Raw genomic sequence first — 23,964 nt, 5'->3', positions numbered from 1 at the left:
GATTGCATGTGCTTCTGGCATGTGTGTGACTGGAGAGTTTGTTGGGATAGGGAAGGAGGGAGGTAAGTTCATGGTGCATTGTCTGGCTGGGTTAAGCCAGCTGGACCATGTGATTTTTACCAACTTTTTCCATGTGTTTGTATTTTCTGTCTACTGTAATTTTCCTCCAAATCCAAAGAGATCTCTCTAACCTAAGCAGTAACCTGTTACTATTCCCTCGCCACTGCTGACTCAGCTGCTGTGCATTTCCAACATCTGCAGTTCTCCTTTCCACCACTTGCTTGCTGTGTTTGTCAGCATTTCATCTTTCCATTTCTCTTTCCCATGTTTGATCCATAATTTTCCCCTCATCCAGTTGCTCATTACATTGAAAAGCAACAAATTAGAAAGACTGTGCTTAAATCAATGTCAACTGGCAACTCTCATTGGCATCACTGCATCCCAAATTAATTATTGGTCACGAGCAGATATCCCACACTTTTGCTCACAACAAAAAAGATGTTCAAGGTCAGAGAGTTTAATTGCCATTAAGCAAATGGAAGCTATGTTAAAGGTGCTCTATTAAAACAAGTTGTTCCTCTTTGTTCTATTTTCACCATCCTTCAGTTTTTACCATCCCCTTATATCGCGAATCCCAAGAGCAATGTCAAAGGAGATCTTCTAATTATATATAAATAAAATTGCTCTCAAACACAAGGTTTTACATGCGTGTGAAATGAACAAATACAGTCCAAAAATCCCTCAAGTCATATGGCATTTCAAATACCCTCCTGTTATACAGGTCCGAACAGGGCCCAGTACAGCATCTCCTGTTATACAGGACAGATCCGGCCCCTCACACAATCACCTCCTGTTACACAGGACAGACATCCTTCTGATGGTATAAAATGAGGCTGGGGGTGAATCGTTTCCCTGCCTCCTCCCGACACCCAGCAATGGCTGATCTGTAGATGCCAGCTGCTGCACTGGGCTTCCCTCATGCTGCCTGATTCCGTGGAAGCACAGGGATCTTGGCGAAGAGTAAGGCCAAGGTCATGGTTTCAGGGCACAAGCAGAACTGAAATGGGGAGAGAATGGAGTAAATTAAACAATAGTGTTTAGCTACACGAGGAGTAGATGTGGAACACAGTGTGGTTGAGTAGTTTCATGGTTCAGAGCTCTTGAAAATTGTTTATTTTTCATCGAAGCTGGAGGATTTTTGTAAGAAACTCGTTGGAGGTACATTCACTTTGGCTCAATTGAAAATTCAGTAAGCTTCCTTTCCAAATTGAATTCACTTGAACACTGAGTTGTACAGAGCTATAGTAAACCCTCATCGAGAGTAACTGGATTCAGTTCTGGGCACCGCACCCCAGGAAGGATATATCGGCCTGAAAGCTTTATGAGAACAGGTACACGGACCAGTCTTGTATGCCCTCAAGTTTAAATTAAGGGGTGATCTGTTGATGATGATTCAAGGAGTTGAAAGTGTCAAAAGAGAGAAACTATTTCCTTTAGTGGAATGCAGAACCTTAGAATGATAGAGCCAGGCTATTCAGGGATAATATCAGGAAGCAATTCTTCACACAAAGGGGAGCAGAAATATGGAACACTCTCTCCCAAAAAGCCATTGAAACTGTAAAAAATGAGATTGATTTGTGCAAGGGTGTTGAGGGATATGGAAGCAAGGCAGGTAAATGGATTGAAGTTATGTGTCAACCCGAACAGAATGGCAAAATAGGCTCAAGAGACTGAATGGCCTCTCCCTGTTCCTAATTGTCCATACTCCCAAGTCTCTCACCTCCAATCCACGATATAGGGAAACCCACAGACAGTATCTAGCCCGATTCAGAACGCACAATGTAAATGTGTTGGAAACAGTTCAGAGGAGGTTTACCAGACTAACACCAGGGATGGGCAGGTTGTCTGATGAGGAAAGGTTGGACAGGTTCGGCTTGTATCAACTGGAGTTTAGAAGAGTAAAAGGTGACTTGATTGAAACATAAGATGATCCTGAGGGGTCTTGACAGGGTGGATGTGGAAAGGATGTTTCTTCTTGTGGGAGAATCTAGAACTAGGGGTCACTATTTAAAACTAAGGGGTCACCCATTTAAGACAGAGGTGAGAATTTTTTGCTCTGAGGGCTGAGTGTCTTTGGAACTCTCTTCCTCAAAAGGCAGTGGAAGCAGAGTCTTTGAATATTTCGGGATAAAATCAATAGTCACTAAGTGCAGAATAATTAAGGAAAGCCAGCATGGATTCATTAACGGTAAATCATGTTTAACTAGCTTGTTGGAGTTTTTTGAGGAGATAACAGAAAACGTTGATAAGGTGTATATGGATTTTCAAAAGGCATTTGATACAGTGCCAAACAGACTTGTGAACAAAATTCTAGCTCATGGAATAAAAGGGAAAGTAGGCACTTGGATAAGAAATTGGCTGAGTGACAGGAAACAGAGGGTAGTTATAAATGGTTGTTTTTCAGATTGGAGAAAGGTTTGTAGTGGAGTTCCCCAGGGGTCAGTGTTGGGACCTTTGTTCTTTCTGTTATATATTTAATGACCTAGATGTGCGGGGCACGATTTCAAAATTTGCTTTTGATATGAAGATTGGAAATGTTGTCAACTGTGATGGGGATAGTCTCGAGCTTCAAAAGGACATAGACATGGTGGATTGGGCAGACAAGTGGCAGATGGAGTTCAATGCAGAGAAGTGTGAGGTGATCCATTTTAGCAGAAAGAATATGGAGAGACAGCATAAAATAAAGGGAGAGCCTCTAAGAGGTGGTGCAGGAACAGAGGGACCTCGGTGTATACGTACATAGGTCATTGAAGATGGCAGGGCATATTGAGAGAGCAGTTAAAGTATATAGTATCCTAGGCTTTATTAATAGGGGCATTGAGTACAAGAGTAAGGGGGTCATGTTGAACTTGTATAAGACAATAGTTAGTACTCCAGATGAGGCCTGAGTCCAGTTCTGGGTGCCATACTTGAGGGAGGATGTGAAGACATTGGAGAGAGTACAGAGGAGATTCACAAGAATGATTCCCAGGATGAAGAACTGTAGCTACGAGGATAGATTGGGAGAGGTTGGGACTCTTTTTCTTGGAGAAAAGGCTGAGGACATTTGATAGAGGTATTCAAGATCCTGAGGGGTATGGACAGGGTAATCAGTGAGAAACTGTTCCCACTCAAGAGAGCGACAAGAACTAAAGGGCACAGATTCAAAATAATTGGCAAAAAGTGTAAATGTGATGCAAGGAAAAATTTCTGAAACTTCCTGAAAGGGTGGTGGAGGCAGGTTTGATCGAGGTATTCAAAAGGGAATTGGATTGCTATCTGAAAAGTGAGAATGTGCAAGGTTACGGGGAAAAGGCAGGGGCGTGGGACTAGGTGGAGTGTTCTTTTGGAGAGCCAGTGTGGTGCAGCTTTGAAGGGCCGAATGGCCTCCTTCTGCACTGTAAAGATTCTGTGATATTCAAGGGAGAGCTAGGTAGATTCTTGATAAGCAAGGGGGTTATTGGGGGTAGATGGGAATGTGGAGTTGAGATTATAATCAGATCAGCCATGATCTAATTGAATGGCAGAGCAGGATCGAGGGGCCAAGTGGCCTATGCCTAATTCATATGTTGATATGTTTGTAACCTCACCGACTGCCAGCCATTGTATAAAGACACTCAACTGACAGTTCTGGTCGGTTTGACTATTGCAGTGAGAAATACATCAGCAAAACCCCCTCTAAAAGACATTGCCTGACCCTGGAGGAGGCGAGATGATTTCCGCAAGGATCAGTCACACAGAGTTCTTGCAACCACTTCCCACTCTCTGATTTTTGGCAAGTGAAGGGACAAGTTGGCTGCCTGAGGAAAGAGGGGTGAATTTGGAGAGGGTATTCAATAGGAATAATATGCAGTAAGAATTTCTGCTGAATGACTGTATAAGGAAACAGTATCTTCCAGCAGCACCAGATGGCGATGATGGCCTTTATAACAAAGCACAGCACTGACACCTTGTGCTAATGCAGCAGAACTGCAACGACCTCTTCAAATTTAAACAAGTCTCAAGACATCCAACAAACAGGACATCCAAGTCTCCCAACTCAATACAGTTTAAACAAAAATCAGAGCTTGTGATCCAGCTGATGCCGAATCGGAAAATTGGTATTTTTAAATAAAAGGCACTCATTCTGAAATCACATCAGAGACTCTAGTCCATCTCGATTTCCTGCACGTTGACATTGGATTCAGGTTTCTCCCAAGCCACCGGAATTGGAACATAGGGATCATACGCCCACTTTGGGAAAACTCGTTTGTACAAGTTCATCAGCACAGTGTCCTGGGATTTGAGCTGGCCGTCAAACAAACATTTCATGTGCCCGTGAGTCCCTGCAAAAAACACAGGCCCATTAGATTACAGCTCCACAAATCACACACAGGAGCCACAGTATACACACCGATCCCCCAACACTGAGTTTACACAGAGAGGGAGCGCTGCGCTGGCAAAGGGTCAGTACTGAGAGAGCGTCACACTGGCGGAGGGTCAGTACTGAGGGAGCGTCACACTGGCGGAGGGTCAGTACTGAGGGAGCGTCACACTGGCGGAGGGTCAGTACTGAGGGAGCGTCACACTGGCGGAGGGTCAGTACTGAGGGAGCGTCACACTGGCGGAGGGTCAGTACTGAGGGAGCGTCACACTGTCAAAGGGTCAGTACTGAGAGAGCGTCACAGTGGTGGAGGGTCAGTACTGAGGGAGCGTCACACTGTCAAAGGGTCAGTACTGAGGGAGCGTCACACTGGCGGAGGGTCAGTACTGAGGGAGCGTCACACTGTCAAAGGGTCAGTACTGAGGGAGCGTCACACTGGCGGAGGGTCAGTACTGAGGGAGCGTCACACTGGCGGAGGGTCAGTACTGAGGGAGCGTCACACTGGCGGAGGGTCAGTACTGAGGGAGCGTCACACTGGCGGAGGGTCAGTACTGAGGGAGCGTCACACTGGCGGAGGGTCAGTACTGAGGGAGCGTCACACTGGCGGAGGGTCAGTACTGAGGGAGCGTCACACTGGCGGAGGGTCAGTACTGAGGGAGCGTCACACTGGCGGAGGGTCAGTACTGAGGGAGCGTCACACTGGCGGAGGGTCAGTACTGAGGGAGCGTCACACTGGTGAGTTACTACCGAGAGCATTGCATTGTCAGAGGGACCTTCTTTCAGACGGCAGGCTTAAACTCTCAGGTCGATGCAAAAGATCCCACAGCCCTTTCATATTTCATTAGAAGAACAGGAGTTCTTGGAGGTGGGCAATATTTATCCCTCAAACAAAACCTAAAACAGATCATCAGGTCATTATTATACTGCTGTTTGTCAGAACTAGCGTGCAGATTGGCAGCTGTGTTTCCTACTTTACAACAGTGACCACTCTTCAAAGGTATTTCATTGGCTGTAAAGTGCTTTGGGACATCCCAAGTTTGGGAATGGTGCTACAGAAACGCAAGTCATTCTTTAAATGACATATCCTTCGCAATACAGTATATCAAGCTTATAGGCCATCAGGCTGCTCATCAGATCAACACACCCAGCACAAGCTCACTGTATAAAACCCTAAGTCTTACAAAGTATCTCCTTACCCAAAGGCTCCTTGATGTGACCTCTTCGACCCCACTTTGTTCGTAGTTCTACTGGTTTGAACCATAGCACGTCCTCTGTAAAAACAAAGCCTCTCCCTCAGTATCAACAGGCACTGTGTTCATTAGTGCAGCAACAAGAAAGTTAATTGTCCTCATCTCTCTCCATTCCGATACCAAACTCCCAGGACAGGTAGATCACGGGGTTAGATACGGAGCAAAGCTTTCTCTACACTATCCTCATGCTTGGGGAATGAGCTGAATTGGACAGCTCAACAGACACGATGGGCTGAATAGCCTCATTCAGTGCTGTCAGATTCTTTGATCCTTTGTTACCTCTAGGCTTGACTACTCCAGCACACTCCTGGGCTGCTCTCCCACATTCTAACCTCCATAAACCTGAGGTAATCCAAAACTCTGTTGCACACGTCCTAATGCACACCAGGTCCTGTTCCCCCATCACCCACTGTTCAGTGAACTACATTGACTCCCAATCAAGTAACATTTTGATTTCAAAATTCTCATCCTTGTTTTCAAATCCCTCTATTACCTCACTATCCCTGTAATCTGCTCCAGCCCCACAACCCTCCAAGATCTGTGTTCCTCTCACTCTGGCCTTCTGTGTATCCCCAATTGCCATCCCCATTGGTGGCTGTGCCTTCCGTTCCCTAAGCCCCAAACTGTGGAATTCCCTCACTAAAACCTCACTCCCTTTCTACCTCACTTTCCTCCTTTAAGACACTTCCTAAAACCTACCTCTTTCACCAAGCTGACCTAATCTTTCCTTTTGTGGCTCAGTGTCACACTGATTTATATTATAAATCATTATCCTGAGTCCGTGAAGTGCCTTGGGATGTTTCATTATTGTTGTTGGTGATTCTAACTATTTAATAGTATGAGTAACGGTGTTACAATTTGTAAGTGTTGTGACACAGCGATTCGATTGTAATGGGATGCCCCAGCTACAACCTGGCTCCTCAACCCCCCCGAGCTCATGCAGCATTTTTAAAAAAGTTGACTCACTGTCAGGAACCTTCTCGGAGCTGCTCCTGCAGCTCAGACTTCAACCCTGACCAGCAGTCTCACTCTCCAACTCTGAACGGCTCTCAGAAATTCCAATGCGTAGCATTCCAGGATTCCATCGATCCCACCCTACACCCCCGCAGCCCCCCCCCCCCACCCCCCCACATCCTTCTTCCTCTCCTCAGCCCCCCCGCCCCACACCGCATCCTCACCTCGGTTGAAGAACATGTACCGCACCACCGAGGTTTTGGTCATGATTTTGAAGGGATGGCCACTCAGGGTAATTCTCTTCACGACCACTCGGTCAGGGTCGACCTTTAGCACAGAGCCCGTTGCAATCAGGTCATGCATACCTGGGATCCATTCAGCAATACAAAGAATACAAACAGTGACACATCAGTGACCGATGGGATCAGGAGCAGCTTTAAACCCGGTCCCCGATTACACGACACCCAGCGAGGCAGGTGACACGAGACAGAATACCCAGCTCCCTAGTATGCCCATTTCTAGTGGCTATTTTTCACATGGGCATGATGCCAAGTACTGGCAGGCTATTCTACCACATCGACATTACAATTGACCTTCCCCACCTGATCAGGTTATCAGGGGTCAGCAGTGGACATCAGTCATCGGACAATATCCCCTGCACTAGCCATGTGGCACTGAGGCCAACCCCAAATTATCTATCCAAAACTAGGGGCCAAACAGCAGCAGGCCAGTCACTCTATACCGAGTGGAGCTTGAGAGGAGGCCTCCCCACCCGCAAAATTCAACACAGGCAGCACATATACAGATAACTCCAATCTGTTACACCAGCAGCAACACATCTATTACCCAGAGGACCCCTCCTCATGCAGGCCTACTTCTGAACAACCCCCCAGGCACAGAGACACCCCATCACCCCGCAGAACTGATTAGAATCAGCTGTCCATACCATTTGCTCTTTGTTTGAACATCAAGACAGAGGCTGGAGGGAAGGTTATTGGGCCGTAAACAGTTCCCACCACAGTGGCGTTGGAATGCAGAAACCGCTCATATTTGAACTTGTTGGCTGTGGGAGAGAAAAGGAAACGGTTAAAGAAAGGAGCAACAGACTTCCACTTTTCAATAACAATTGATGTCTTCAGGAAACCTCAAAGCGCTTCACAGTCAATGATTTATTTTTAAGGAACTGTCGCTGTTCTTCTGGACTCAATCAAGCCAGGCACTTGACCTACACTATAGTCATACAAACATTAATTTGACAAGATACAACTTAATCTGCTCTTAATGGTGCTGATTGAAAGAGAAATTTAGCCAGGATACTGTGGAGATTACTTCAATTTGTGTCCCAAGCCTTTTGCACCCAGCCGAAACGGCAAATAGAACCTCATTATGTTTTTTCCGACAGTGCGGCGCTCCCTCAGTACTGAGCCTCCGGCAGTGCGGCATCCCCTCAGTACTGAGCCTCCGGCAGTGCGGCACCCCCTCAGTACTGAGCCTCCGGCAGTGCGGCACCCCCTCAGTACTGAGCCTCCGGCAGTGCGGCACCCCCTCAGTACTGAGTCTCCGGCAGTGCGGCACCCCCTCAGTACTGACCCTCCGGCAGTGCGGCACCCCCTCAGTACTGACCCTCCGGCAGTGCGGCACCCCCTCAGTACTGACCCTCCGGCAGTGCGGCACCCCCTCAGTACTGACCCTCCGGCAGTGCGGCACCCCCTCAGTACTGACCCTCCAGCAGCGCGGCATCCCCTCAGTACTGAGCCTCCGGCGGTGTGGAGCTCTCTCAGCATCGCACTGAAATGTCAACCTCTATTTTGTGCCCAACTCTCTTGTGCAGTGATTAACACTGGAAAATAAAAGTCTGAACACCAGTTGAGAACAGATCTGATTCAGCTCGAAGACCATCTCACCACCCCCCCCACCCCAGTCCCAGCATGGTGCTGTCAAACTCACACACCTGCTGTATGCTGTGAATACAGAGGAGGGGCCCGGAATCTCCTGCAGCCACAATGGAAAACCATCTCCTCTTTGGACTTGATTGGCTCAGCATTGGTCAGGTGTCTCCTGAGCAGGAAATGGATCACCGACATCTGGAACAGAAAGAAAGAAAAACCTCAGAGACAGAGTTCAGTAGGTGAGGCCAATTTCTAACCCACCTCAAATATTTACTTCAGTTAGAATGGGCATTAAACAGACAGATCAATTGTGCAATCTGAGAATGCCCAAGCCAGTGCGATCCTCAGCTCTGTCACTGTATAACACTGGGGTACAGTACTGGTGGGGACAAGTCTGTCACTGTATAACACTGGGGTACAGTACTGGTGGGGACTGGTCTGTCACTGTATAACACTGGGGTACAGTACTGGTGGGGACAGGTCTGTCACAGTATAACACTGGGGTACAGTACTGGTGGGGACAGGTCTGTCACTGTATAACACAGGGGTACAGTACTGGTGGGGACAGGTCTGTCACTGTGTAACACTGGGGTACAGTACTGATGGGGGCAGGGCTGTCACTTGTAAGGAACATTTTTTTTGTTGGACTGTGGATCAGAATTACAATGGCTGCAGGGTGAAAGACATGTCCACTGGAACAGGATGAGAGATATATACAATGTTGCAGTCCTGGAACAGAGTGTGCCATGAAAGACAGGATGGTACCGGAAAAGAGTCCGAGACCAAGGGAGCTGCCTGACAACAGCATTTTAATTGGCTCCTGACCAGGTTATGTGTGACAAGCAGAATAGCTCCTAGCCTGAAAGGAACAAGACCTAAAACCTCTTTCTCCTGTGATTCCAGTAATTCCACAATAATAACTAGCTGTTTTTTTTTCTCCTCATATTTTTATAACCTGCTCTCTCTCTGAAAACCTCTGTCCAGAGGCAAAGGGGAAATCACTGTCAGAGACATTGAAAGGCAAGTGCTCAACGAGTGAACTAAATACTGAAAGTGCTGGAAGACCACCTCATGTCATCAATAAGAACTGAAAGGAATTTGAATGACATCGATCAAAATCAACCCATCTCCGGAATTGGTGCTATTGAACTGTTTTATCCCACCCTTAAAATTCATGTTTTTGTGTGTCTTATGTGTCTTGTATGGGGATTTAAGAAGGGGGTAGAGTTTAAGTTATAGTGTTAGAAATTAGCAGTTTCTATTTCTTTGTTTTGCCGCTGGTTAATGACAGTTTGTTCAATAAACAGTTATTTACTTATTAAGTTTATAAACCTGGTGCTTGTATTCTGTTAACCTAAATTAAACAGTTGGGTAGAATTGGGGCAATCTGGTGGTTTAATCAAACTTTTTCACATTTGTCGTGGCTCGGGGAACAGTGAGGTTTGATATTACAGCGCACTATCCCCAGTGAGTTGTGACACACTGTATAATGCTGGGGTACAGTTCTGCCACCAACCCTCCCTCCCTCGTCCTGTTTCCCCACCCCTCTCTTGCCCCTGCATTACCTTCTGCTCATGTGGCAGCATGGTGAAGAGGACCAGCGGGATCTCAGGTTTCAAACTCTCCATCACAGATACAGGCACGTTACAGATATGGACTGTGACGTACCAGCCAGGCTGTGGGCATGGAAATAAAACACAAGTCAGCTACAGTAAGGAGCAGCTACAACACCAGTACAGGCTGACAGGAACTGATAAATTACAATCCGTTACCAAACTCTCTCTGGCTGAATTTACCAGCCGATGTGACACTGCTCTGATTGACCACAACAGTCCCAGGTTCTGGCATTAATCCGTGCCCACTCCCAACATCTCAGCTGGTGTAGCAGCAAGTGGGCGAAAAGCAGCCAGGGCTCCTGCAGGTGACCACCAGCTGAAGTACGTGGGCAGATGCACACAGGACATTTGGGAGTGAAAATGGTGAGTCAGCACTGTCGCACTCTCATATGGTGAGGTACTGTGACACCTCCCCAGGAGAGGGTAATTAGAGAGAAATGGGACATCACATCCTGCAGCGCCCAGAGCACCTCCATCGCCTGTTTCTTTTTCTCTGACCACTTTAAAAATGTATTTAATGTGCTCCGACCACACATTGGAAAATAGGTGTGGGCAAGTCACTGAATACACTGGTGTGAAGGTGCTAGTTGCTCACCCGCATAACCCAGCTCCCCCAGAGCATGATTCAGAAAATCCAGCTAGTTCCCCAGTCACACTCAGCATTTACACTCATGTAGTCAGAAAAACCAAGTTCTGAATATTTTCTGTACTAAATATATAAAACAAAAATACAGATCCTGACCAACACAAAGGCACGATGACTGAAGATGTAAACTCATATATTGAAGTTAAGAAGCTACTCTCTGGCCAGTGCCTGAGGCTGAAGCAGATTGCCTGCAGTCACCATCCTGTCTGGCCTGAGCTGAGTGTCTGAGTTCATATCCTCTCCATCATCCAAACCACCTATTTCCATCTCAGTAACACCGCCAGTCTCCACCCCCCATCTCTGCTCATCTGCTTCTGAAACCCACATCCTGACCTGCCTTGTACGGTTTATGAAAGGACACTACACACTCGCACCTCCCTACCCAACACACACTCAAATTACCATTGCACCTTCCTCCTCCTCTTCAATCTCATTAAAGATTCTTTTCTTTGTCCTGGTAAAATTCTGAAACTGGAATATTCTGGCATAATCCCGTGGCAAATTCTCCTTGGGATCCCAGGGTGATGTCCGGAAACTCTTCAGACCCCTGTACTTCTGAAACCTGCGGAGAACAGGACAAAACATGTCCAGAATAATTAAACATCATTTCAGGAGGAGCTAAGCACATTGTTTGGCTTCTCTTGAATCATCCTGCCCCAACATCCGTGAATGATACAGCACAGGAGGAGGCCATTTGGCCTATGTGTTTGCTCTGGCTCTTTGAAAGAGCTATCCATTAATCCCACTCCTCTGCTCTTTCTCCATATGCCTACAATTTATTTTCAAATATTTATTCAATTCCCTTTTGAAAGTTCCCGTTGAATCTGCTTCCACCACCCGTTCAGCCAGCACATTACAGATCACAACAACTTGCTCCATAAAAGATTTTCATGTCACCTCTGGTTCTTTTGCCAATTACCTTAAATCTGTTTCCTCTGATTACAGACCCTGCTGCCAGTGGAGACAGAAACCCACTACCTACTCTATCCAAACCCCCGAAGTAGACTTTTAGGGGTCAGAGGTTATATTTACCAGTGGTATAATATCATGCAGTAGGATTTCAATGGAGGGTTTCACCTCAGCAAAACATCCCACAGGGAACAGAAGCAAAGGTTGGAACATAACCAGGAATTTACAATATTTCAAATCATCAAAAACAGAGGTATTTTAATTGCCAACAGCATCTTACATACTCAGTTTCATTGGTTTCCCCCTCCAAGCTCTCTCTAAGGGGCTGACACTCAGAGTCCCGCTCTTTCTGTGCCTCACCCCAGTGACCAATCTCTATTCGTGAACCAAGATAATGCATATTGATTTGCTGCTGACTGTGGTGTGTCACACAGATGAATCAGGCGTGTGAGCAAACACATATGCAGGAGGCATGACTCCGGAGTGCAGAGACTGGTGGTAGTGTCCAACAATGGACGGATTAACATTGCCTAATGTGGCATAAACAAGGAAATGGTGTTGGGCGTTCCTGGCATGTGGTTAAGTATTTGGTGTCGAGGCAGCTGGGAAACTTATTTGTTTCCTGAATGTTAACTTATATCATTAACACCTCAAACCCGACTGCTTGTAGATGTTGTATGAAAGAAAAAGGATATACTTGAAGGATGGAATGGTCAGTCATTCCCCTCAGTGTACATCTCAGAATGAGCCCTGCACTCAGAATCACTGAATACCACCCACACCACTGAGAGAAACATTAGCCAACACCCACATACCTGACTCGAGCAGCTACATCTTTTGGAGTGTCCACCTCATCAGGGAACATTTCATCCATCCGTTCCTGTTTGTACTTTTCCAACATCACCCTCTCCTCCTCCTCATCAATCTTTTCATCATAATGATCATCGCGAATGCTTTCTGGAACTGTCATGGTTTCACATTCTTCACCAGCCTCTTCCTCACCATCACTTTCATCACTGGCCTACAGTTAAGGATTAACACCAGAATACATCAGCTGCCAGGGTGACATAACCCTTTCCCACTTGTATAACCAGTGGCTGCATCGGGGAGCTCTGGGTCAGGTCGAGCTGTGCCTGTGTTTATTTAATGCTTTAGCACATCTCAGGCATGTTGCTACACTTCCTACAATGAAATATTCTGAAGTGCAGTCACTGTTACAGAGGCAGAAGCAGCTACTATAAACACTACAATATCCCACTAACAGCTGTGAGATGAATGAGCAGGTAACCAGTGTCTGGTGCAGTCTGTTCCCAGCAGGATATGAGCTTGGATACCAGCTCACCAGTTGTTAATTCACATCTGGCTTAACAGGTGCACAGCTTGAGGACAGCAGCTCCTACACTGTAGCATGCCCTCAGTACTGCAATATGGTGTCAGCCTGTTGTACTTGCTTACCTGACCCTCAGGATACCCCTGACTGTACCCAGGGAGAATTGCCATTCCTTGAAGCCCCAGAGAGACTGATGGCCGTCGTCCCACTCACTGGGGACTGAGTGCATATTTCTGGCCCCCACTTCAGATAAGTGCTTTACAGTCGACTCCCAGGGATACAAGGGCATTGTACTAAACCACTACACTGTACCCAAATATTAAATTTAACGCAGTGAATGGGAAGCCTGGGCAGTGCAGAAAACAGCAGCTGTTTCACTTCAGGAAAGTTAATATGGAGAGCCATGAAGCAGAGGATGTAGAATTAAACAGTACTGTTTCCTGGCACTGGGGGAATGGGAGCTGCGAATCCAATCAAGCAGGTTTTGCTCTTAGGAACCTGGTGCTCTGTGGAGACGTGTATATATAGTAGAGACTGAAATATCCACAGGAGGCTCACCTGTGACACCGCCTCTCCCATCAGCTCATCCTCTTCCATATCATCATCACTTCCTTCCTCCTCATCTATCTCTTCTTCATCGTCCAGGATCCAGGCGGCCTGGTAATCAGACGTACCTTTCGGAAGCCTCCGAACAATCTTCCTGCTTCCCTTTAGTGCATCTAAATGAGTGAGATGGGGAGAGCTGTGAGTGACGGTGGAGTTACCAAGGAACCAAGTTGGGGGGGTTGGAGGGGGAGGAGCGGGGAGGGCGGGAGGAGAGAAAGGAGAGAGAGTGAGTGCGAGAGTTGGGGGTGGGGGGGGGGTGGGGAGGGAGAGAGAGAGAGAGAGAGAGAGAGAGAGAGAGAGAGAGAGAGAGAGAGGGAGAGAGACTGAATAATCTGATGACAAATCAGAGTGATTGTTGAAGGCTTACACGGTTTCTATAATGATCTGCTGTATTGTTTCAATAATCTAGTCTAAGTCAGCTGAGCAGCAGGATGATTAGGTTAATGACTGACTATATTACACACAATTCTCTTAGTGTTTGGAGACGCTGGGTCGAGCCTCGAGTGTACTCCCTCCTTCCCTGGGATCGAGCCTCCAGCTCGCTTGACACTGCTCTCTGGAGCTCTCCCCCTAAGCCCCTTCGCCTCACCCCCACCCACCCCTCTCACTGCCTCGCAGCAGTGAGGCACATTGGGTTGGTTTTATTTTGGGATATTGTTCACTTTACCACAGAAAGGATTTGGAAAATTGCTACATCTCAACATTGGGGTGATTGAGAACCGGTCCAAATGATTGACAAGTCAATTCAGCACAGGTCTCCCCTTTGACTGTAAAATAGACACAAAAAAAAAGCACACAGCATCACTTAGGCTTTTAAACAGAAAATGGGTAATACAGGTTTTCACCAGAAATGTTAGGATGCAGGAAGTTACAAGTCTTTTTTTAAATATGAATTATTGGGATCTGTGCGTGTTTGCTGCTAAGGCTGGCAGTGATAACCCATCCTCAAGCTGCCAGGAGTTGGTCTTTCCTCTTGAAACCCAAGAATACGCATGGTGAAGGTGGTCATTAAATCTCAGCCTGCCTGTACTCAGTGTGCAAGTACCCACCCTCAGCCTCTTGCAGTTCCTCGTCCGTTGGCCAGGTCTGCTCCCCCTCCATTGGATCCGGAACCACTTCTGACTCTAGTGATTCCTGCTTCCTGGAATCTGCTTTCATCAGAACTTTCAGGTCCTCTTCCATCTCGGCACAGGGGTCCTATCAAAGGAAGAGGATTATAATCAGTGGGTATAGGATCGAGGGCTTCAAGCTCATCCCATAGGGCCCATGGGCCCATCTTTCAGGCATTTTCCTCAACAGCAGCAAAATTTATCTACCCAGTCTCTCCCTCCATGAAATAAGAACTCCCAGAAATATAACCAAAGGCAATTCGCTCTCCGTATAATATATAATCTATACATATTTTAAAAATATGCTTCACCTCTCACTGCTCATCACTTTTCATTATAAATATTTCTGTAGTTTTAATAGAAGTTGCCTATGTAAACATCACGCTGTAATTACACCCTCCTGTCAGTGAAGGCGCTGCATCAACACTAGTGGAAAAGTGTAACGGGTTTACATAAGCAGTTTCCGTTATAAATATGGACATAGGAATGAATTAAAATACAAAAAATAATAAAATGTATAACTCTAAACCACCTCTGCCCTCTCACCTCACCCTAACCTCACTTGTCTTGGAGCACTACTACTAGTGAAAAGTGTAATTACAGCGTGACAGGTTTACATAAACAGGTGATATTTTATATGGACATGACAATTTATGATAGAAACATGAAAATAACATACAATATAAAAACAATAGCTGAATTAAACGTACAGACAGCCCGATCCAACTATCCCCTGGCATTGAAACCTACCACAGCACAGTACTATACTTGGTCTTGAATCTTACTGTGGGAGATGGGTCAATTTTGATATTAAATATTTATAATATTTATTGGAATGGTACCAGGAATGATGAACTTCAGTTACATTAAGAAACTTGGAAAATTCTCCTCAGGACAGTGAAGGTTAAGGTGAGATTTAATAGCGGTGTTTAAAATTCTAAGAGGTTTTGATCGAGTACATAAGGGGAAACTGTTTCCACAGGCAGGAACATCAGTAACCAGAGGACACAGATTTAAGATCTGCTGAGATGTCATGGCCCTGAAACACTAACTTTGTTTTTCTCTCTCCAGATACTGCCCAACTTGCTGAGTATTTGCAGCATTTTACGTTTTATTACGGATTCAAGAACCAGAGAGGGAGTTGAGTAGAGATTATTTTCTGCACACAATGTGCTTCCTGTAAGGGCCATGGAAGCAGATTCAATAGCAACTTTCAAAAGGGAATTAGATAAATACTTGAAAAGGAAAAATCTATAGGGCTGTGGGGAAAGAGCAGAGGGGAACTGTGACTAATAGGATAACTCTTACAAAGAGCCAGCACAGAAACAATGAGTTGAATGGTCTCCTGTGGTGCAAGATTTTATGGTTATATAAGCATCAAAGTACTTCAGTTAACTGCCTTTTTTCTCACTCTCACCTCCATGTCCTCTTTTTTCTTTGTAGGCTTGGGGTTCAGGGGCATGGGGTCAGGTGGACCATCAATTTGGCCCATTTGGAAATCTCCATGCCCTACAACGTGAACCAGCCGATTCACATTCAGCGCCTGGCCCCGGACATAACCAGACACCTTCAGCGTTCCCACCAGTCCACTTTTGTCACTAGCCTCGAAGGCCACTTGCTGAGCCAGTAAGTAGGATCGGCGATCTCGAAAGGCAATGTGTCGCTGTTTCTGCATGGCAATGTGTCTGATGACCAGTGCAACCTCCTGCTCAGTGTCCAGATGAAAGGGTTTGGCGTCAAGAAAACGTTTCTCCAACATTTTGCTCAGGTTCTTCTTGACATCTGTTCGCTTCTTAACAGGAAGGTCATTAATTCCCTGAACCACAAACACTGTGGGGCGACAGTCAGATAGAAACGTTTAGGATCACATGCCCTCTATGTCCCTCATTACACCACATTAAGCAGCAACAGCAGGGTACCTGACAATCAGGAGAAATATTAGCAACAGGAAAGGGACATTATACCCAACAAGCCCATCTCCTTTTGCTGGATTTCAATCCCATCTTCTTCTCCCAACCCCACCCCCTACCATATTTCCTTGCAGTGGAACCCTAACAAGCTACATCAAAAAAATGGCCTTAACATTCATTTTCCAGGTGGCTCAATTGATACAATAACTTTCAATTCTTTTCTATTAAAATTGGAATTTGATTCATTTTAAAACATTCATTCTCGGGATTTGGGTAATGTTGGCAAGTCCAGCAGATCTTTATTGCCCAACCCTAGTTACCCTGAGAGGCTGGTGATAGTGCCTCACTGGCTCACTTCAGAGGCCGGTTAAGAGTCACATATTGGTGTAGGACTGGAGTCACATATAGGCCCAGACTGGGTAAGGTCGCCAGGCTTCTTTCTCTAAAGGACATTAGTGACCCAGTTGGATTTTTATGAAATCTGATCACTTTTACTGATGAGATTTCTTTTAAAAAAGCTAAATTTGAGTGAGTATATGAGCTCACTTTCTCTAGATTGCTAATTCAGTTACAAATCCGCGAACGCTATCAAATTCCAACAGCAAATCCCTGACAGCACCATGCAGCAGCCAATCCACATACCATGGCTAGTGAGGCCCTGTGCAAACAGACAGGAGAGACAAAAGTCACCATAACTGTCCCATCCTTCATATGGATCCAACACAAACATCAGCGTGTCCGCTACTTTAGCGAGGTCAAGAACTGCATGGATATCACCTAAACGAAGGACAAAAAGACACATGAACGTAGGCACAGCAGGAGACTATTTCTCTCTTCAAGCCTGTTCCACCATTGAATTTTATCATGATTGATCTGCATCTTAAACATTTTTATGCACCTTAGCTCAAAATCCTGATATCCAAATCCAGCAAATTATCAATATCAATCTTGAAAGTTCCAATCGATCCCCAGCTTTTTGGGGAGAGAGTTCCCGATTTCCACTATCCTTTGTGTGAAGAGGTGCTTCCTGACACCACTCCGATTTTAAAGTTTTGCCCTCTTGTTCTGGGGACAAAAGGAGGGGAGAGGGTTGGAGGAGGGGGTGAAGGGTGAGGGGAGTCAAGAGAGAAGAGAGCAGAGAGCTTGGGATTCGGGATTTTTAAAAACAAGACATTTCAGCTGAGAATACAGCATAATGTATAAATGTGGCGTGTGGTTATCAGTCGTGTTCAGAAACAGGACATTCTTAAGGGGAAGGTTGAACAGCTAGGGGTCATGGTTCACATTGTGAGGGCATGAAAGCGGAGCTGGTTAAAGTGAACTGGCAAATTAGGTTAAGGAATAGGTCAATAGAAATGCAATGGCAAACATTTAAGGGGATATTTCAGAAAATACAGAATAGATACATTCCAACGAGTAAGAAAAAGTCCAAGGGACGGACATAACATCCGTGGTTAACTAGAAAGGTTATGATAGTATTAAATTTAAAGAAAAAGCATATAATTGTGCAAAGATAGGCGGATGGTCAGAAGATTGGACAATATATAAAGAACAGCAAGGTGTCACGACTCACTGGGCATAGTGCGCTGTAATATCAATCCCCACTGCTTCCCGAGCCAAGACAAACGTGAAACATTTGATCAATCCGCCTGACTGTTTAATTTAGGTTAACAGAATAAAAGCACCAGGCTTGTAAATTTAATAAGTAAATAACTGTTTATTGAACAAATTGTCTTTAACCAGTGGAAAAAGGAAGAAAGATGAACACCTAATTTCTAACTCTATAACTTAAACTCTACCCCTTCTTAAGTCCCTATACAAACACACAAAAAAAAATGGATTTTAAGGGTGGATAAAACAGTTCAATAGCACCAATTCCAGAGAACACGATCCGATGGGTTGATTTTGATCGATGGCTTCCAAATTCCGTTCAGGAGAGAGAGAGGTTTTCGATCTTTTCTCTTTCAGGCTAGGAGCTATTCTGCTGTACTGCTCTCACACAAACCCTGGTCACCTGGTCAGGAGCTTGTAAAGAACATATCTTTTTATTTCTGTTGGACTGTGGATTAAAATTATAATGGCTGCAGTTTGAAGGACATGCCTACTGGAATAGCGTGAGGGATATATACAATTTTGCTGTCCTGGAACAGAGTGTGCCATGAAAGACAGGATGGTGCTGAGGAGTCGTCTGGTCTAATGGAGAACTGTCTGGCAACAACATTTTAATTGGCTCCTGACCAATCAGGTTTTCTGTGAGAGCAGAGCAGCAGAATCGCTCCTAGCCTGAAAGAAAAAAGACCTAAAACCTCTCTCTCCTGTGTGTGAGATTCCAGTAATTTTACAATAATAGCTAGCTGGCTTTTTCTCCTTATATCCCTATAACCTGCTCTCTCTGAAACACCCCTGTCAAGAGGAAAAGGGGAAATTGGAGACATTGAAAGGCAAGTGCTCAACCAGTAAACTAAATACTGAAAGTACTGGATGACCACCTCGTGTCATCAGCAAGAACTGAAAGGAATTTGGATGACATCGATCAATATCAACCATTGAATTAACCATTCATTGAGAGCAGCATGCCACATGGACAAAATGTTTGACTCTACTGGTTCCATCAATCTGTGAATCATGAGAAACTCTCTGCCACTCACCTGCATTTACTCTGATGAAGTGGAATCTCTGTTTGAACCTGGGGCAAACTAACCCGAAGCGTTCACCACTTTCATCGTGGCTGTACACACTCGAGGTCACGTCGCTCTGAATCAGCCTCAGGACATGGTGGGCGCTTGTACCACTGTGCAGCACGATGACACCTACCAGATGGGGGGGACCCTCTTTACTGCCCAGAATTCTCTTCTCTGTGAGCACCTGCAGGAGGAACAAGCAACCAAAAATTCACTGCATCATTGGCCACAGCATAAACATGTTTAACAGCCTACAGCCGTACAGAGAATTGACACCAAAACTTGGGCAAGAAACATAATGATTTGGGAGGATGAGGAGGGGGTGAGGGGTTGGGTAAGTTTTGGGGAAGGGGTAACTCACCGCTTCCCTCTTTTGCTGTCGGATCTGATTTGCTTTGTGTCGGCGATCATGTTTCCTCAGGTTTTTTCTCAGCTTCTTGCTGATAACTTTCACACTCACTCTGCCTGTGAGCAACAGAGAGAGGTCAGTAACCTGCTGTCCTCAACGCACAGCCCCCATCTTCCCCACTAGCTCGGGGAGCCCCATATCATACTATCGCCCCGTACCCACAAACAGCGCCCAGCCCCACGCCCCCGACCCCTAAACTGTGCCCGACCCCCCCGGGAGCCCCCGCCTCCAACAGCCCCCCCCCCCCCCAATCTGGGGGCCGGGCTGCCCCCCACCCCCCATATCCCCCCTCTCTCCCCCCCCCATATCCCCCCTCTCTCCCCCCCCCATATCCCCCCTCTCCCCCACTATCCCCCCCTCCCCCATAATATCCCCCCTCCCCCATATCCCCCCTCCCCCATATCCCCCCTTAATATCCCCCTCCCCCATATCCCCCCCTAATATCCCCTCCTCCCCCATATCCCCCCCTATCCCCCCTTCATCCTCTTCCTCCTCCCCTTCCTCAGTCCGGTGCTGCGGTCGCTCCGGTACCTCTGCTGTCCCGCTCCAGGCTGCCCTTACTGCGGTGCCGGCCGGTTTTGTGCTGCTTGTTGGGCTGTTTAAAGGCTCCGGGCCGGTGCGGCTCCTGCTTCACTGTCCCGACGCCCGCCATCTTAACAAAGAGTTCGCTCGGGGCAAGAAGAGACGACTTACAGCATGCCGAGATACCGGAGTAGGAGGTGGGAGCGACTTACAGCATGCCGGGATATAGGAGGAGGGAGCGACTTACAGCATGCCGGGATATTGGAGGAGTAGGAGGAGGGAGCGACATACAGCATGCCGGGATATAGGAGGAGTTGGAGGGGGTTGGACGCTGGAAGCTGACCCTGAGAGAAATGAATAAATAAAAACTCAGCAACTTTGGCAGCATCTGTGGAAAGAGAAACAGAGTTCACTTTGTGAGTCCCAGAAGAATCAGATGCTGCCAGACCTGCTGAGATTTTCCAGCATTTTCTGCTTTTATTTCAAATTCCCAACATCTGCAGTATTTTGCTTTCGTTATTGAGAAATTAATTTCTTGTTTTTTGATAATAAAGAAAAAGGAGAAATTGTGAGGGAGGTTCCAACTGCTGCAATTCCTCCTTTGCTGATCCCTTAGAGCCAGAGCTTGGAGTCACACGTTGGGCCTAAAATATAAATGAACTTAATATAAATATGCAAATATAAGTTCAGAAAATTCTGGAAACTGCAACATATAAAGAGGTTTCCAGGATTTTTCCTCCTGTACAGTCACCGACCCACTTGATTGAGAAACAAGTTGGGCATCTGAAAACTATCCACTCAATGCAATGAATTTGCAGCCTGCTAGACTCAAGGAGTAGAGAAAACAATTCACCACACTAAACAGAGGTAAACCTTAGCTATTAAAACTTTGCAAATGCATGTTGTCCTTTTCTGATCTCATTTCAGTTATTAATGTTGCCATCACTCATCATCTCGGCTATTGATTTTTTTACCTGATCCCATTTCTTTGTGCAGTGCAGACTCAATGGGCTGAATGGCCTACTGCGCTGTGAGGATTCTGTGATTTTACCCTCTCTCTCTAACCCCTTCACATCTGCACACAAATGAGCATGCTGAATGAAAACATTAAAAGTGGAAAGTAAGTCATGGGAGGGAAAAATTTTATTTTTTACACAGTAAATCTAAAATAGCCACAACTGAAACCTGCTTGTTTTGTAAGACAGGCTGAACTCCAGTAGACAGAGGCACATGCAGACCTGTAACTGAGACTCAAGGAGGAAAACATGGAATTCCAGTTGGGACCTACTTGGATGTGTGTTTCTATAAACAAGCGCAGTATATGCAGCGGGTTGGCAAATTGAGTTGGAGGATGTGTCCATGTGATACATTTACTAAGAACTGAGAATGTTAGAAATACACAGCTTTTGTACCGAGAAAACAACATTCCTACCTCCTGGGATGCTTTTTTGGCCACTGGGAGATTGATGCCGATTCCAGCAGACTCCCAGCCATTCAGGAGGGTTCCCAGCCATATGGTTCACTGAACAATGCTTTCTCATATGTAACTCTGTTTGCATTTAGTGATGGTGAATCCCACCCTCTTTTTATTGCCCTGTGTTCACCACTCTGAATCGTTCACTCCATCACATTATCATGGTCACTGAGCTGCTAATGAATGGTAAAAGGGAATTAATTAATACTGTCAAGTGTATGATTACTGTGGTACTGAGGGGGCTCCAGCCTCTCGGGAGCATCATTCACCATCAAATACTCCATCTGACAAAGAGAGGAACCCTCCCACTGAGGTGGACCTGCAGACAATCAGAACTTGTCAAAGCCAGGCAAGGAAATAGGAACTAAGTTGAGGTAAACCTGGCATAAAAGCGGTGAACAGAGCCTCATTCTGCGAATTTGAAAGATTTATTTCAAAAAGTAACATTTTGGGTTTTGAATAATTGGAGACATGATGTGTGGTCAGTGGAGATCAAAGGAACAGGTGAGTTGGGATCTATATTTCCCAAATCTTTCCCCCACTGGGGGTTTTCCTCACGTCATGTCTCAGTCTGTTGTAGACACATTGATAGAGATTGATCACTCTGACTGGTCAACAACTGTATTACTGTTGTAACATCTGACTACCTGATAGGAGAAGGTGAACTCGATGGAACTCAGTTTCTATTGTCCAGTGAATCCTGTAACAGCAGAAGCTACAAGAGGACGGGAGAGAAGCAGTGGCAGAAGGCAGGCACTACCTGGGGTTATACAGAGGGCCTTCACCCCACACAGTTACACTGGGACCTTACCCACCAGTGCCTGACAGCGTAGATCCCATTGGAGTTTGTGCCATCAGTGGGAGGCCAGAGGGGGCAGATGCTGTGATGCTGTGGAATCAACTTGGGTCTCTGCACACACCCTCTGCCTCCCTACCACACTCAGTGCCAGAGATTGTACCTCCCTTTGGATTGAGGTGAGAGGTATTGAGGTGGGGAGAGGATTGAAGCTCAGGTCACTGGCCTGACACAAATGTACATTTTTAAAATTGGACTCATCTTGGGGGATTCAAGGCCACCTCCCAAGGCTGTGGGTGTAGGGGATGCTGAGGCCCAGTGATCACCGCTGGAATCTGATACATTGGCTGCCAGCTCCCGGTGACTGTTCGATCTGGATTGGAATCTCTCCACTTCAACGTGACCCTTGGGATTTCATTTCTTTAACATGTGGTTGGCCAATGTCATTTATAACATAGTGACCTCACCCTCTTTCCTATCTCTGGAATCTTTTTCAGCCCTGCAACCCTCTGTGAACTCTGCACTCCTCTGACTCTGGCCTCTTGTGCATCCCTAATTTTAATCACTCCACCATTGATGGCCATTCCTTCAACTGCCTGGGCCCCAAGCTCTGGAATTCTGTCTCTAAACCTCTCCGCCTCTCTCTCCTTCTTTAAGATGCTCCTTAAAACCGACCTCTTTGACCAAGCTTTTGGTCCCCTGTAATATCTCCTTACAGTGTCAAAGTTTAGTGTTAATGTGAAGCATTAAAGGTGCTATATCAATGCAAAATGTTGTTAACACAGCCTGGAGGTTAACCTCAGTTAGATTCAGTTTTATTCCATTATTCACACAGGTATATTCTGTTATTAGGAACAGGAGTAGGCCATTCAGCCCCTCTGGTCATTCTGTTATACGTGGCTGATCTGTATGCCGAGGTTCCACACAAGAGATTATTGACAAAACTGGGAAGAGATGATATTAACACATTGGTTTGGTAATTGGTTGGGAGCTGGGAGACAGAAAGTAGGAACAGGGTGCTGTTCCTGGCCTAGGAATACAGATGTCCAGAGAACACGTTTTCAAATCCTACTACAGCTGTTTGAGAATTTGAACACAATTTTTTAAAAACCTGGAAATAAAACACTATTCTCAGCTGAAGCTGTCAGATTGTTGCAAAAACTCAGCTGATTCATTCATGTAATTTAGGGAAGGAAACTGTCCTTACCTCATCTGGACAGCTCCAAAACTCTTCTGGAACTCTGCATTCAACCATCTGACCACTGAAAGGACTCGTGAAACCCCTCAGTCAGATCAAAACCGCTGCAGCTATTCAAGGAGAAAGCCCAACATCACCTACTCAGGGCAATTAGGGGTGGGCAATAAATGCTGGCCCGGCCAGCATCGCCCACTTCTCAATAATTAACAAAGATAAACATTATGCAGTGTACCAACATTTATACAGTTTTGGTCTAATTACTT

The 23,964-nt window shown here is 45.9% G+C and overlaps 1 protein-coding gene and 1 long non-coding RNA gene across 3 annotated transcripts; one reads left to right on the top strand and one right to left on the bottom strand.

Moving 5' to 3' along the window:
• Positions 1-497: 497 nt before the first annotated feature.
• Positions 498-20,460, bottom strand: tsr1 (TSR1 ribosome maturation factor). Its single transcript, XM_078548311.1, has 15 exons — positions 20,243-20,460; positions 19,664-19,767; positions 19,270-19,486; positions 17,264-17,398; positions 16,129-16,541; positions 14,652-14,799; positions 13,555-13,715; positions 12,482-12,687; positions 11,160-11,319; positions 10,061-10,171; positions 8,558-8,690; positions 7,553-7,669; positions 6,831-6,971; positions 5,599-5,673; positions 498-4,364 (listed from the first exon to the last, which is right to left on the bottom strand). Exons 1-15 carry the CDS (start codon positions 20,361-20,363, stop codon positions 4,186-4,188), a joined length of 2,421 nt encoding a protein of 806 aa, XP_078404437.1. The 5' UTR covers positions 20,364-20,460; the 3' UTR covers positions 498-4,185.
• Positions 20,360-23,643, top strand: LOC144684494 (uncharacterized). 2 transcript variants are annotated; one of them, XR_013577513.1, is made up of 4 exons: positions 20,360-20,430; positions 20,507-21,100; positions 21,230-21,353; positions 21,439-23,643. It is a non-coding gene; the product is annotated as an uncharacterized LOC144684494 (long non-coding RNA). The 2 variants fall into 2 exon arrangements; XR_013577512.1 differs by lacking the exon at positions 20,360-20,430 and having other exon boundaries at positions 20,474-21,100.
• The last annotated feature ends 321 nt before the right edge of the window (positions 23,644-23,964 follow it).

This window comes from Cetorhinus maximus, chromosome 9 (assembly GCF_964194155.1).
Source record: "Cetorhinus maximus chromosome 9, sCetMax3.hap1.1, whole genome shotgun sequence".
In the NCBI taxonomy this organism is placed as follows: domain Eukaryota; kingdom Metazoa; phylum Chordata; class Chondrichthyes; order Lamniformes; family Cetorhinidae; genus Cetorhinus; species Cetorhinus maximus.
The sequence above is the reverse complement of the archived record's forward strand: the minus strand, read 5'-3'. Positions and strand labels throughout refer to the sequence as shown.

What these genes read in the sequence shown, in the direction of transcription:
- tsr1 (XM_078548311.1), bottom strand. Translation starts at nt 20,363, where the DNA reads ATGGCGGGCGTCGGGACAGTGAAGCAGGAGCCGCACCGGCCCGGAGCC. An exon ending in CTTCATCAGAGTAAATGCAG is followed by an intron (nt 17,399 to 19,269) that starts GTGAGTGGCAGA and finishes TCCTTCGTTTAG; the next exon opens with GTGATATCCATGCAGTTCTT. An exon ending in GTACATGTTCTTCAACCGAG is followed by an intron (nt 5,674 to 6,830) that starts GTGAGGATGCGG and finishes TTGTTTTTACAG; the next exon opens with AGGACGTGCTATGGTTCAAA.